General features: G+C 54.1%; 8 protein-coding genes across 8 annotated transcripts; 3 read left to right on the forward strand and 5 right to left on the reverse strand.

Annotated features, from left to right (window-relative positions):
• Positions 1-2,014: 2,014 nt before the first annotated feature.
• On the reverse strand, positions 2,015-2,969 carry L969DRAFT_89432 (uncharacterized protein; the record flags this gene model as incomplete). Its single annotated transcript, XM_014710593.1, has 5 exons — positions 2,015-2,222; positions 2,275-2,396; positions 2,447-2,753; positions 2,803-2,843; positions 2,895-2,969. 5 exons carry the CDS (start codon positions 2,964-2,966, stop codon positions 2,081-2,083), a joined length of 684 nt encoding a protein of 227 aa, XP_014566079.1. The 3' UTR covers positions 2,015-2,080.
• Positions 2,970-3,596: 627 nt separating this feature from the next.
• L969DRAFT_18971 (uncharacterized protein) lies at positions 3,597-4,400 on the forward strand (the record flags this gene model as incomplete). Its single annotated transcript, XM_014710556.1, has 2 exons — positions 3,597-4,073; positions 4,353-4,400. The coding sequence occupies 2 exons, from the start codon at positions 3,597-3,599 to the stop codon at positions 4,398-4,400; spliced, it is 525 nt and encodes a 174-aa protein (XP_014566042.1).
• Positions 4,401-5,370: 970 nt separating this feature from the next.
• L969DRAFT_18972 (uncharacterized protein) lies at positions 5,371-5,760 on the reverse strand (the record flags this gene model as incomplete). The annotated part of the gene is made up of 2 exons (XM_014710557.1): positions 5,371-5,381; positions 5,442-5,760. 2 exons carry the CDS (start codon positions 5,758-5,760, stop codon positions 5,371-5,373), a joined length of 330 nt encoding a protein of 109 aa, XP_014566043.1.
• An 81-nt stretch (positions 5,761-5,841) lies between these two features.
• Positions 5,842-7,451, forward strand: L969DRAFT_18973 (uncharacterized protein; the record flags this gene model as incomplete). Its single annotated transcript, XM_014710558.1, has 4 exons — positions 5,842-6,983; positions 7,039-7,125; positions 7,174-7,197; positions 7,247-7,451. The coding sequence occupies 4 exons, from the start codon at positions 5,842-5,844 to the stop codon at positions 7,449-7,451; spliced, it is 1,458 nt and encodes a 485-aa protein (XP_014566044.1).
• Positions 7,172-8,914, reverse strand: L969DRAFT_89440 (uncharacterized protein). The gene is made up of 2 exons (XM_014710594.1): positions 7,247-8,914; positions 7,172-7,197 (listed from the first exon to the last, which is right to left on the reverse strand). Exon 1 carries the CDS (start codon positions 8,899-8,901, stop codon positions 7,525-7,527), a length of 1,377 nt encoding a protein of 458 aa, XP_014566080.1. The 5' UTR covers positions 8,902-8,914; the 3' UTR covers positions 7,172-7,197; positions 7,247-7,524.
• Positions 8,915-8,931: 17 nt separating this feature from the next.
• L969DRAFT_104772 (uncharacterized protein) lies at positions 8,932-9,810 on the forward strand (the record flags this gene model as incomplete). The annotated part of the gene is made up of 3 exons (XM_014710595.1): positions 8,932-9,282; positions 9,329-9,665; positions 9,716-9,810. Exons 1-3 carry the CDS (start codon positions 9,232-9,234, stop codon positions 9,808-9,810), a joined length of 483 nt encoding a protein of 160 aa, XP_014566081.1. The 5' UTR covers positions 8,932-9,231.
• A 116-nt stretch (positions 9,811-9,926) lies between these two features.
• On the reverse strand, positions 9,927-11,162 carry L969DRAFT_96023 (uncharacterized protein; the record flags this gene model as incomplete). Its single annotated transcript, XM_014710596.1, has 3 exons — positions 9,927-10,675; positions 10,732-11,007; positions 11,057-11,162. The coding sequence occupies 3 exons, from the start codon at positions 11,160-11,162 to the stop codon at positions 9,927-9,929; spliced, it is 1,131 nt and encodes a 376-aa protein (XP_014566082.1).
• A 283-nt stretch (positions 11,163-11,445) lies between these two features.
• Positions 11,446-12,252, reverse strand: L969DRAFT_52878 (uncharacterized protein; the record flags this gene model as incomplete). The annotated part of the gene is made up of 3 exons (XM_014710597.1): positions 11,446-11,871; positions 11,930-12,101; positions 12,164-12,252. The coding sequence occupies 3 exons, from the start codon at positions 12,250-12,252 to the stop codon at positions 11,446-11,448; spliced, it is 687 nt and encodes a 228-aa protein (XP_014566083.1).
• Between the last annotated feature and the right edge of the window lie 19 nt (positions 12,253-12,271).

Consider the following 12,271-nt stretch of genomic DNA (forward strand, 5'->3'; position numbering starts at 1 on the left):
GACTGTGCAATAGGTAGTCAGTGCGACGAGAGATGCCGGCTTGATGGCTGACGGGCTGCGATGATTGCCGCTGTGAGCGGGTCATTCAATGTCACAGTCGCAGAAAGCATGCTGCAAGTCGCCGATGCATATGCGCTGGTAGAGGATCTGGTGTGTATCTGACATCGAGTCTGAGTCAGATCGTGTCATTGCCGAGAGCGTGAGTCCAGGATTGACGACCATCAATGTGGGAGTGTAGGTGCATCTGATGTCATCTTTGACACAGTCTAGTGGGAAGATACTCTGATCATGTGCAATGTGCACTGCAAGACAGGCAGTTCAGAGATGTCGAACTGAAAGACGAGAACACATGTGGACAGCTATTGAGAGTAGAATGACGATTGCCCAGACTTGGTAAGCGGTGCATAATCCATCGCGGGACATGAATGATGCCGGCAATGCGAGGTGGTCAGAGTCATTGCCGAGATAGACAAGCCTAAGCTGTTAGGGCGCCGATAGACCAAGTTGTCATCTTGCGGACGAGTCGAACAATCTGACGAGCCACACGGTACAGCTATCATGTGATGCAAGCACAATGGACACCGTCTGGGTGGGTTGAGATCATCAGCTCGAGTATGACAGAAAGAGCTTATGTCTGTCGGGTGGCCTTGCTCGACCATGACTCGATGTGACATGCATGTGCGATGAATGCGGTGCATATACTGGCAGGCGAGAGCGTCTGTCATTCTGATCGCTGCTGTTCTCACTGCGGTAGATAATATGGTCTTGCTGGCAGTTCTCCAGCCTGACGTGTTGCCTCGTAGCTAGTGGCCAGTAAGAGATGATTGCTCGCTAGTGTCGCACGCTTCCGGACTATCGGCGTGGTGATGCATGATCTGACCATGTTTGAGCGTATCATCAGTGACAGTAGCTAGCAGTGTCTACAGCTGCTGTCTGCGGCATGAAGGAAGATGAGCGACGCGACTTGGCGTGGTTTGGCAGCGGGTGGCAGTCGTTTTGATTGGTCTTTGCAAGGTATGCATTACTCGACGATACAGCAGAGAGCCGAGTAATCTTGATGTTCTATGTCGACGATCAGAAAGGATAGCCTCGCTTTGCCATTGGCGAGTAGTGAAATGCCAGGGAATTTCTTCAATTTGCCTTGCCAAAACTCAATATTGCATAATTCATGGGGAAATTATTAATCACCCGTGTATCTGATTGGCGTGATTTATCTAGGCGCGTTGGCAGGACATTAGNTTGANCACAGCGATTTTAGCGAAGNCNCTCNTACTCTTCANCCGGTCGCNTTGCTGCGATTCATTGGTACGACATCCAGTCGCCATCACTATTTATGCGACTCAATTTGCATTTTGGAAGATCGCCTCGAGACTCCCTGCACCAATTACGACGGTTCAAAGAGACGGAGAGTCAGTCTGCGCCAAAACAGTATCCACAAATATGCGTTCGTACTCCGGAGCAGAATGAGCTGTCCTCACTCGCAATACCAGCTCAGTCAGAGAGCTCGATGTTGCCTGCCTGGCCGGCGATTTGTTGCTGCTGAGATGCGTGCTAAATGTGGTCATGATGGTCATCGCTGCGCTCGTCCAAGTGATATGCTCCATCAGATTATTGCAAGCAGTAGATGGCCACTAGCTTTACAGACTCAAAGATAGGCCTGACATTATGTTCGATTAGTGACACTGCGAGTTTTATGGCTGGAGAACGGCTTGCTGCTTGTGATGACCTCTCGCCATGTCTTTACTGTGCATTTGACTGTTTCCAAAAGATAAGCTTCAGGTTTGACTGTTCGCCTCGAACACTGCTGCCTCTTCCTGGGGTGTTTATTTGTCCGCGATGAAGGTGCTCACTTGTTGCTGAATTGCTATATCACAGATTCAAAGGTCATAGGTGCTTTTCGCTCATTACGTTTCGCAATTTCGTTATTGCTTGACCTCTTGTCGTGCTTTTCGCCCTTATGGAGTCTGCAAAGAGCTCGATGATGTCACGCTCTGTTCACTGCTCAATGAGCATTTGCGCTGGCATCGAGCAGTTTGCATGCAAANACGGATTATGTATCATTNCGCAAGCTCACCAGAATCTATACACATTCACCTGAAAGGCGCTCGTGAGTACCCTTGGGCGAATCAGCGACTATCTTCTCGTCTTGCTCTTTAACGCTCGAGGCGTCAAAGGTTTTTGCGAGTCGAAGAGGGAAGAGCTGGTTGATATTGACAGCGAAACTGTAAGCAATATGTCAGNAAGCCATTGGGTCCTGCAACGCATGCCACTGACAATATCAGAGTGATGAGCCAGTCCATGACTCCAATCAGTATGTAAAAGACAATTTTGCCGGAGCGGGAGGTTTTGCCGGGTGGATCCAGCGTGCTGCCTAGCTTGTAAGATGTAGTGATGATCTGAACGATCAGCAATGTCAACACGTTGGCGCCATCCCCTTAACGCTTACAAGTAAGCCACACTGAATCACAATGACGACGACGGCAAGGATCTGAAGAAGACCTGCCTGGATGAGGTTGACTGCAATGAGCGCAGAGACACTGATGGCGCCGATGATGAGTGCAGCGTTGGCAATCCTGTAATGTTCGATGCTGTTTGCTGTACTCTGACTCTCATTACCGCTGATCTTTGTTGAGGCGATGACGCTAAAGATGCCCGCAAGAATTACGACAAGGCGACAGAAGAGCAGTATGTGCTGTTGAATCTTATTGTCTGCATGCTGGAAGGACCTCTTCTGACATTTGCCCGCCACACGCCTGCACGATCTGATCAGACCCGAGTAACCACCGAAAGGGCCGAGCTGACGTCAAAAGCGCAGGAATGGGTTNGCAGATCGCACTGAAGCCCTGTCGAGATTACAGATGAGTATTNGTACACGTTCAGCAGTGTGCACAAACGCCGAGGAGCAGAATCTCGGAAGCGATGTAAACGCCTGTCGAGCTGTTGCCGTTTGCAAGGGCCGCACGCATGCCATAGGCTGCGTCTTGCGTGATGCAGAAGATAAAGGGTCGAATCTGTGAGCTTGTTAGCCTCAGAAGAGCATTGACCGCAAAAGAACATACGAGGATAAAGGTGCGAGAGTCTTTCGATACTAGCCGAGCGATGCCCGCCGGTATGAGCCTGTCAGCTTTTCAGCAAACTATCGGACAGCGTAAGCGTTTGCAGAAGCGCACGCCGCAAAAGCAATCGCAAAGACGATGGACGCTGCAAAGTCTTGAGTCTTGTTGGGAATGCCTCCACTGAGCGAAGGAAACGTGTTCGACATGCCAGGCGGATGTCAATCGTGTGAGTCGTTCCTGTGCTTGCTGACTAGGAAGGCACTTTGTGATGAATGCAAAATATGTTACGTCTCCTTATAGCCACGGGTGGATCAGCGCGGAGAGACGGTCACTTCGCTAGAGTCCGTATCGAGCGCGCCGTCGGAGTGAGTCGCTCCGTCGGAGAGGCATCGTCAGTAGCTGATGAGAAGTCATTGATCGACATCATGGAGGGTACAAGAATGGTGAAGCTGTCGCAAGGGTGACGTTGTACGTGTACCTCGCGCGCTCGCGATCGCGTCTTTGTAATTGCGATTGCTGGGAATAAGTTCACCAGCGAGGATGGACTTTGAGGGCTACAGCGCTCAAGTCTTCCCTGTTGGTAGGCTGCCTACAGGTTACAGGGGCAGCTACAACGATGCGCAAGACGCAGAATCATACTTGGCGCTCGTCAGACAGGAAGCATCAAAAGCGCCAAAAGTGCTCAGAGCCACCATCGTCATCGACGAGTTGACCGAGATCCAGCCGGCCCAAGCACCTGCTCGTGATGATCTACCAAATTCCATCTGGAGAGAAGCCTTTGTTGCCAGGTTTCGTCAGACGAGATGGCTTGCTCGCTCAGGATCATATGGACTCGACTTGCCCGATCATTATCTGCCCCTGCCTGACTTGCAAGACGAAAGCGGCTGGAGAGCGTATATTCAGGGCAAGAGCACTACCTCGAATGCCGCTTCCCGCCTGAGCCAGGAAGAGATTGCGCACTCGCCTGCTTACCAGAGCAAGGACGCGCCCCTCGCGATGCTGCATTGGCTCGATCAGGTNCGCTTGCCGNTCCNTNAAGCTGAAGCTNTTCACNCATGNTTGAACAGACGACAGCCACNGCCTTGCTGGGCTATATCGACGGGTGGCTCCAGGAGGCTCTTGACAGACAAGTCTTTGGACCCTCGACAGCGATCGTGCCAAGCGCTGTTCGTAAGCGCAAAGCTAGCNCCAGCACCACGCCTGCATCGCCCGGCAAGACTACCAACAAGACTATCTTTGGCCCTCTGTGGCATCAGTGGACCATGCTCTGCTTCCTCAAGCTTGACGAACTGCAAGATAGCAGCACGATCGGTCAATTTCGAGGCCTGGCGCGAACCTGTTTGACACTCATCACNACGCTGTCAAGAGACGGTATTGACACCATCGATGCGCTCGATCAGATCGCAGCAGCCTGGCAGGTTGTTCTCATTGTCGCCAGCATTTGGGGCCAGCAAGATCTGCTTCTTAGCTAGCTCAGTCAGCGACTTGCGTTGCTCTTCANGCGCTCGATGTAAGCGTCGCCAGCGGCAGTGCGATCGAGCATGAAGATNTCCAATGCTCGACCATCCACCAAGACGGCAGCGTCATCTTTTTGCGAGACTGCGCGCATCATTTGCCGAAGCGACACCTTTTTGCCAAGCTTGACGATNCTGCCTTGACGGGTGANTACGCAGAACTGATGCACTGCCAGATCCAGATTTGCGCCTTCGTAGACTGCTGCCAGCTGCGTCTCTATGGGTGTGTCCTCGTGCCAGTTCAGGACAAGATCGCGCGTAGCTTGGTNGCCAAGCGGGCGCATGAGCCACACTGACCAAATGAGCGAGCTCGCTCGGGATCCGACGGGGTTCAGCTCTATTAAATTTGATGTAGCAGGCTCGTCAGGGTCAAAATGAGGCAGCTCGGAGCCGGTTGGCATGACAGATGCGTCGTTGGGCGGCCACTGTCTGGGTAGATACACGCCGCGAGACTGTTNGCAAATNNTNAGCGCATGAAGATNCACATCGAAGCAAACAAGCTACTGTAATAGCTTGCCTCAAAGCGCTCAAGGCTTCTCTCTCTCGACGTTCGCGCTCGGCGGCTGTCTTTGCTTTCCCGCGCTGCACACTGATAGCTTCATCTATNTTNNATGCAAGTTGTTCTGTCGCCTTATCNGGTGCTGCGCTCGANGTCTTCAGTAGTCTTGAGATAGCATCTGATGCCTCTTCNAGTTTNNCGAGCGCAAACAGGGCAGACGCAGAGCGATAGAGGGCCTTGCATGTCAGGCCATCATTGTCGCCAGACTCGCTAGGCAGTGCNAGCAGAGCAGCACAATCAGTCAGACATTTTCTGTAGTTTGCTATGGCGCCATCTCAGCTAGAGCTATCTCGAGCTGTTGAGCGTGCTGACCCAGCTCAAGGTGACAAGCCGAACGATTGGACAGCAATGCGCGCTTCACTTGGGGCGCAATCTCCTTGCCCGTCTCGTCTATCGCCTGCGTATAGAATCCAAGAGCCTCCTTGTAGCGTCTGCCGTTGTAGTATTCATTGCCTTGGCTTTTGAGGTTCTGTGCAATCTCGTCGGGCGTGCCATCGTAGAGCAGCGTCTGAAGAGCGTCCAGTGTCGTGTTGCTCGGCTTTTCGGCTTCACTAGCGGGCAAGTCTCGCATGAAGAGTGGAACATCGTCGAAGCTCGACAGGTCCAGCGCTCTAGGCGCAGGCAACGTCATAGCTGACAGCCAGTCGAAGTCGCGTCAACAGACAGACCGATTGGCAGCCAGGTGTAGTCAAGGCTCAGCTCAGCAGCCAGCATGGCACCCAAGCTCAAAGTGATGATCGGCTCGGACAGAGATCATATGTCGATTGCCAATGTGAATGGAGCGCCTACGGAGATCGATTCGCCGCTCTGGGTTGGCCGGGTGACGGTGAGAGTACGAGACTTTGTTGGCTGGACTCCGGACGGTCGCCAGCCGATTAGCCAGCATCCGTATTTTGACAACCGTTCTCGGAAATTTGCCATCATAATCGAAGGGCGCTTCAGACAGAGCGACGACAGCAAGCCTTATAGCGGCGATGAGATCCACTTTGGCTCTGATTTCGATCGCTTGATATCCTTTCCGCGAGCACCTTTCAATGCCGGCATGAAGGTTGCGCAATGGATAGATCCAGCCACATTTTATGAAGAGTCGCCGCCTTCAGGTCGACCGTTCATCATGTCGCCGTACCTTGCGTGCATGAACACCTTTAGCGCCTGGCCAGCGCCGGCTCGTGCTCAAGATGCCGTCGTGTGCCTGCGACATACCCAGCGAGAACCATCTACTGAGCCAGATACTCATCAAGACGATTTTGTCGCAGCAGAGCAGCATGACTTGACAGCGAAGCAGCATTGGGCGCTCAAGAAACCTTACTGGCGGTTTGTGGGATTCAAGAACGACCCCAAGGTGGCTGCTTTTCTTCACGAACATCACGCTTCTTTGTCGACTTTCAGACATGCTGATCCCGTGCACACCGGCGAACACGACGAGTTGCATGCTTGCCTTGGCAGCGGCAAGCCCGGAGACTCGGGCACATCGACCCCTTTGCGCCATCAATCAAGCGTGGGATCCCACCTTTCGAGCATGAGCAGCAAGTCCTCAGCCTCGCAAACCGAATCGCCGACCGCTAAAGGAGCAATACCAGCTCCAGCAAAACAGACCAGCTGGGGCATGGCTGGTCTCAAAGGAGCATTGAGAGGCGTCAGCTCGCCACGGCCTCCACTGACGCCCCGCGATTCGGATGTCTGGCAGGGCGAGGTAGACACTGCGGACCATCTGAGAAATTCTTTGACCGCCTTGGCGGAGGAATCTTTACCACCGCCTAGCGAACCCTCCAAGCTTGACGCTGAGCTAGGCCCGTTCCGGTTTGCAGACCCAGAACTAGACATGATCGAAGACAACAGCTTCATTTTCATTAAGTGCGCTCCGCCCGATATTCTGTCTCGGAAAAGCTGATTTCGCTTGAGCTCGCAGCAAGGCCGTCACCGTTGCGCGACGGCGAAAGTTCTTCAATGAGGGCCATGGAAAGAACAGGCTAAATTTTACGTATGACCCGGATGTGTAGGTGAATTGATAAGGCAGGCTGTCGGGCTGATTCAAGACAGGCAGGGTGTATGGCGCCTCATTTTACACGTAGGTCTGCATTGTCGTCGTGCTATCAGCGCGCTTACTTTTGGAGCAGACCCGCGTGCGATCTCAACACAATGGATCTCCATCTGGGGCCCGTCAAGTTGAACATTGCCTCGTTCTTCAAAGAGATGCCGATCCGTTACACGCTTCGCTCCACCCGGAGAAAGCCGTATACTGCATCGGACGGCGTCACACGTCAGGAAGAGGAGTGTTTTGCGACAATCTCCTTTCAGCTTGTGGATGATGCTCAAAGCTGAGAATCCTGACGAATCACCACAGTTTGGCCGCGCGTAAATCATTGCACTTGTAACATTTTTGCATTGAACGTCTTCACAGGCCTTGCTCAATACCGGTCACAGCGTCCATAGCGCTCAGTTTGACACCTTTACTCGTGACTTTGTATGCTGTGTCGAATTGCGGAGCCAATGTTTCCGCCTCGTCCTCGCCGAGCTCTTTACGGATGGAGCTCGCCACGTCGGGTGCAGACAATATAGCTTCCAAGAATTCAAGTGCTGGCTTATCGATCCATCGCCGCGTGAAGCTCGAAAACCAGCCAAGATGACCGCCGTGTTGAGTTTGGCCGAGCACAACGTACGGATTTTTGGTGGTTGGCAGACAGGTGCCACTCACGATAGGGTCGTTGAGCGCATTCAACGCAAGGACGGGAACGCGGATGCCCGATAAGTTGGCCGAGGCGCTTTGTGATTTGTAGTAGTTTTCCGTCGTACCGAAGCCGTTGAGCACGACCTGCACGATTGAGTCGAATTGGTATAATGTGAGTGAGCCCTTCTTATCGAACAGCGCTTCTAGGTCTACGCCCCGCGGGTCTTTCTCGAACGCATCTCGATTCCGCTCGACGACATTCGACATAGAGGCGCCCATCCGGCGGGAATACAGCATGCCCAAGAAGGTGCTTTCTAGTGCGAGATGTAAGCGGTACAGATCGAAAGGACAGCCGAACAAAACGGCCGCACGCACGGGCGTCGAAGTGCCCACTTCACCCAGATAGCGTGACACGAGATTCGCGCCGAGCGAGAAGCCGGCAAGCAGAATAGGGGCATCTGGCAAGAGATCCCTTACGTAGCGCACAGCCGTCCTCACGTCGTTTGTACGGCCAGCGTGGTAAAGCTCGCCGGTGGTCATTTTGCTGTTGGCGCAGCCTCTAAAATTGGCTACACATGCTCTATAGCCGTATCCGCCGGCTGCTCGACTTTTGCAGGCGAGAGCGAGCACATTTCGCACGTATGCTTCACTAGACCCGCCCGTCAAGCCATGCTGAATGATGAGGATAGGCCGATCGTCTAAGGGTGCCTCGTCAAAGGGCGGTGTAAAGTCGAGTGCGAGGGAGCCACCATCAGCCTGCATTTGGATGACATGTCGCTCGTACTGTATGACGTCTATGTTGTCAAAGTGACCCACAGTGCAGTATATCGTATGGATGTGGCCGCTCCGGAAGATCAACGGTGGTATGTAGCTCGCCAAGGAGCCCAGCAGGTGCGGGCATCGTCCCAAAAGCCTCAGCAAGGTGGCACTGCTCGTCTGAAATTGCCATGCGTCTGCATATCCCAGTCTGCAGAGAAGCCTTCGCCACCAAGGCAGGCGTGTACACGAGCTGACAAGATAGATCTGCTCATCCTTTGCGCCGTCCCGGGCTTGCCTGCCCGGCTGCATCCGAGTCGCTGATGCCGCCGAATTAGCGCGGTGCATGTCATTAGCCGACGCGAATCGAATCGACGCCGGCAACGTTCAGCGTTGCCTTCGCGCAGTGATTCATCGAGCATCCCTGAGTCGTGTCGCCTTTTGATCAGCTATACGGCCTCCCTTTGTGCTCGTCAAGGGATGCGCAGAGCAGCAGCCAAGACCATGACGCGCAAACGATCCCCTGATGTCCCTGCATGCTGCGCACGAGCCCATAATCTCGTTGTGCATTGATTTGCCAGATTCACCCTCGTCTACCCTCACGACACTCAGACCTATAAATGGCAGAGCAGAGCATCAACATACCACACAAGCGCTCTGTTCATAAACATCAACAACATGCTCTGCTGCAAACTCTCTGCCCTCGCTGTTCTGCTTGCTTCAGGCGCAGTATGTCCTTTGATCTACAGGCAGAGTCTCGCCTGACTTTTGTTAGATGGCCGCACCCATTGACCCTACAGCCGATATCGCGACCGGCGGGGTCGTTGGCGGTAGCGCTGCCTCTGCTGGTATAGCCGGCACGACCCTGGGTGGACTCGGTGGCGCAGGCGTTTCCGGCGCCGGTATTGGGGCCGGAGTCGGTGCTGGCGCAGGCGTTGGTGCAGGTCTTGGCGCGGGTATTGGCGCAGGTTTACTTGGCAGCGGCTTGCTTGGCGTCGGCGGTCTGAATGCCGGTGGAGGACTTCAAGGCGGCCTCTTCTTGCCACCCGCCCTGATTCCACTGATTCTACCCTTCCTCAATGCGGGTGCGGCTGGCGGACAGCAATCATCAGGCATGTCACTCTAGAGCGCTACGAATCGCAGCTAATATTTCGTCGGACAGGCTCGGCGGGCGCAACGATCTCGCCATTCGGTGCAGCTGCTGGTGTCTCTGGTGAGCAATCGTCAGGCGGTGCAGCTGGTGTATCGATAATCTAAGCGCCCATCGAATGCATATTTGACACTCTTGTCTCGTTGCTGACGTTTCTAGCTCGTTGCTGAATCCCTAAAGTCTGATCATCGGGCGGAGCCAAAGTCTTTGAGCTGCCATATGTTCAAAGCGTATTCGGCTGCCAGAAGCGCGGCCACAGACTAGCGCTCTCATATGACGACGACGGAGACGATGTGATTGGTATATCAATGTTGACGTCTGGTGCTCGGTCGTCTTCCAGGTCCGATGGATGGCTGAGGAAAGTGCGGTCAACACACGTATAGAAAGGGATGTCGTCCCGACACACGCGCAGCATCTGATCGAGAGTAGAGATCGTGCTGTCGCTTCCTAATGAGGATGTTGACGGCGCTGCTGTGGCCGCAAACTGCAGCAACGGCTTCGCACTCGGTAAATCATTAGCGCAGCCAAATTTTGCGAGAGGACCATGATCAGGCGGTGTAGGACTTGTGAGATAGCGCAGGTGATCTGAGTTCCCAGGCGCAGACGTAAGAGCATCTTCGGGAATCACAGGTATGCTAGAATGGTCAGACGCATGCGCAAAGAGCGGCGCAGGCAGTACTTGATCAGATTGCTCGACTGACTTGCGCGGGAGTGTCGCTTGCCGCCGCATCTCCAAGGAGCAGGCTGAATGCTGACTTGTTGTATCGATGCGACTAAGCTCGGCAGTCGACGGAGCTGAGTGGGCCATCAGTAGACCTTTGAGCTGTTTGCGCTGTCCCATCGCGCTGCGTGGACTAACTTTGGTGATTTGACGTTTCTGTGCAGCACCTGCGGCGAGGCATCTAGTCCTACTAGAAGCGTCGTCAACCTGTGATGCGTGGAACGCGTCTTCATCGAATGCGAAGCTCGCTGCTATGCTGTACGATGAGCGCCGAGCGCGGGCGGAAGATGATAGAGTGAGTACTTACACCGCCTCAGCTTGGCGTTAGACAGACGCTTTGAAGCTATGCCTTTCTTGAAGAGACCGACCGAGCGATTGACAGTGATACGAGAATTTGCCACGTAGCGAGGCTGATAGTGAGCGAGGCGGCGCATGTTACGCTCGAGGCTACGACGTTGCTGAGTTCCGAGAGCCTCTGTGTGAGCTGTCCTTCTTGCGTCATTCCGCTGACGGGGTTGAAGTGGAGCAGTATCATGCAGTAAGGCAGCGGTTGCACGCCCTCGCTGGACGCGCTCTTCGCGTACTGAGCGGAGGGGATGAGCTATGCCTGCAACGGGACGAGGAAGGCCGACCTTGCGCGCGTATGTCGGCGAGGGCTTGTTCGGCGTCTGTGTCAGCAGCGATGCCGTCGTGACACGCTGCGAGCCATTGAAGGACAAAGGCTCGCTTGTCATCCATTGTCGAAGGCGACGACGGTCGTCCGGATTGGGATTGTGATGGGTTTCGGCCATCAGTCTAGGCCGAAGGCGCTGCCGAGGACATGGATGTTTTCGACGGAATTCTTTCGTGATGGCGACAATGATTGTCAGTGTCGCTCTGGCCTGTGGAATCATATGCGGTGGAAAGTCAAGCGAGTCGCTCGCAGATCAAGCCCAGCGCCTGAAATAATTCATTTCGTGACAAGCAGATGTCAAGCAACAGAAGGTACAGATATGTGGAGCGTGATGACGTGAGCTGCAGGCTATGCATGAAACGCAGGTGGCTCGGCTTGGTCTCCGCTAGGCTGGAGCTCGGCATCAGTTTTGACATAGAGTGGCAACGGGTCGACCAGATCCTCGGGTATATCGCCTCCGTAGCAGCGGCGATCACTGCGCAGTGCATGCCTGATGCCCGAATGGTCTCGATCGAGACCGTAGATGTCTGCGACGAGGTTGAGTCTGCGTTCGACCTTGTCAATGATCTCGCGCTGCAGGCGATCGCCAACGACCATTTCGAGCTTCTTAGCGCTCTTGGGTGGTATGGGAAGCGGATATCCAAGATCTCTCAAGCCGGTCGGCATGTTTTCATATGCCAGCATGGCTGCCTTTCTCCGTGGGCTGCCTCTTTGAAGCTTCAGCGAGGAGACGAGATGAATCGCCTGGACCAATCGCTGATTGACGACTTGAGCCTGGTCGGTACAAGTCGAGAGCGTCAGTGCATGTATATATTGCGCAAACAGTACGCACCTCTTTGAGCGCTATGAGATGAGCACGATCGTCCCGGAGGCGGTGAAAGATCATGACTCGCTGGAGATCCGAGATACGGTTGTGCCACTTATGCTGGAGCCGCTTCAGCTCTCGCTTGGTAATCGTCAGCGTGTGTATCGAGGCCTCACGGGTCATGCGAGAGGATCCGGCGCTGGTCCAGGTAGCCGACGCGTCACAGTCAGATCGTCCGACGCTGTCGGCGATGACGGAGACAGTGCGATTCGAGGCGAGAAGCTGTCTTTATATTTATCTACCGATGCCTTGAGAGCCCAGTAGACCACAAAGACGGGCAGTGCTGCCATGTTGGACTGAGTAGCTACT

This window comes from Mixia osmundae (genome assembly GCF_000708205.1).
Source record: "Mixia osmundae IAM 14324 unplaced genomic scaffold scaffold_9, whole genome shotgun sequence".
NCBI classification, from domain to species: domain Eukaryota; kingdom Fungi; phylum Basidiomycota; class Mixiomycetes; order Mixiales; family Mixiaceae; genus Mixia; species Mixia osmundae.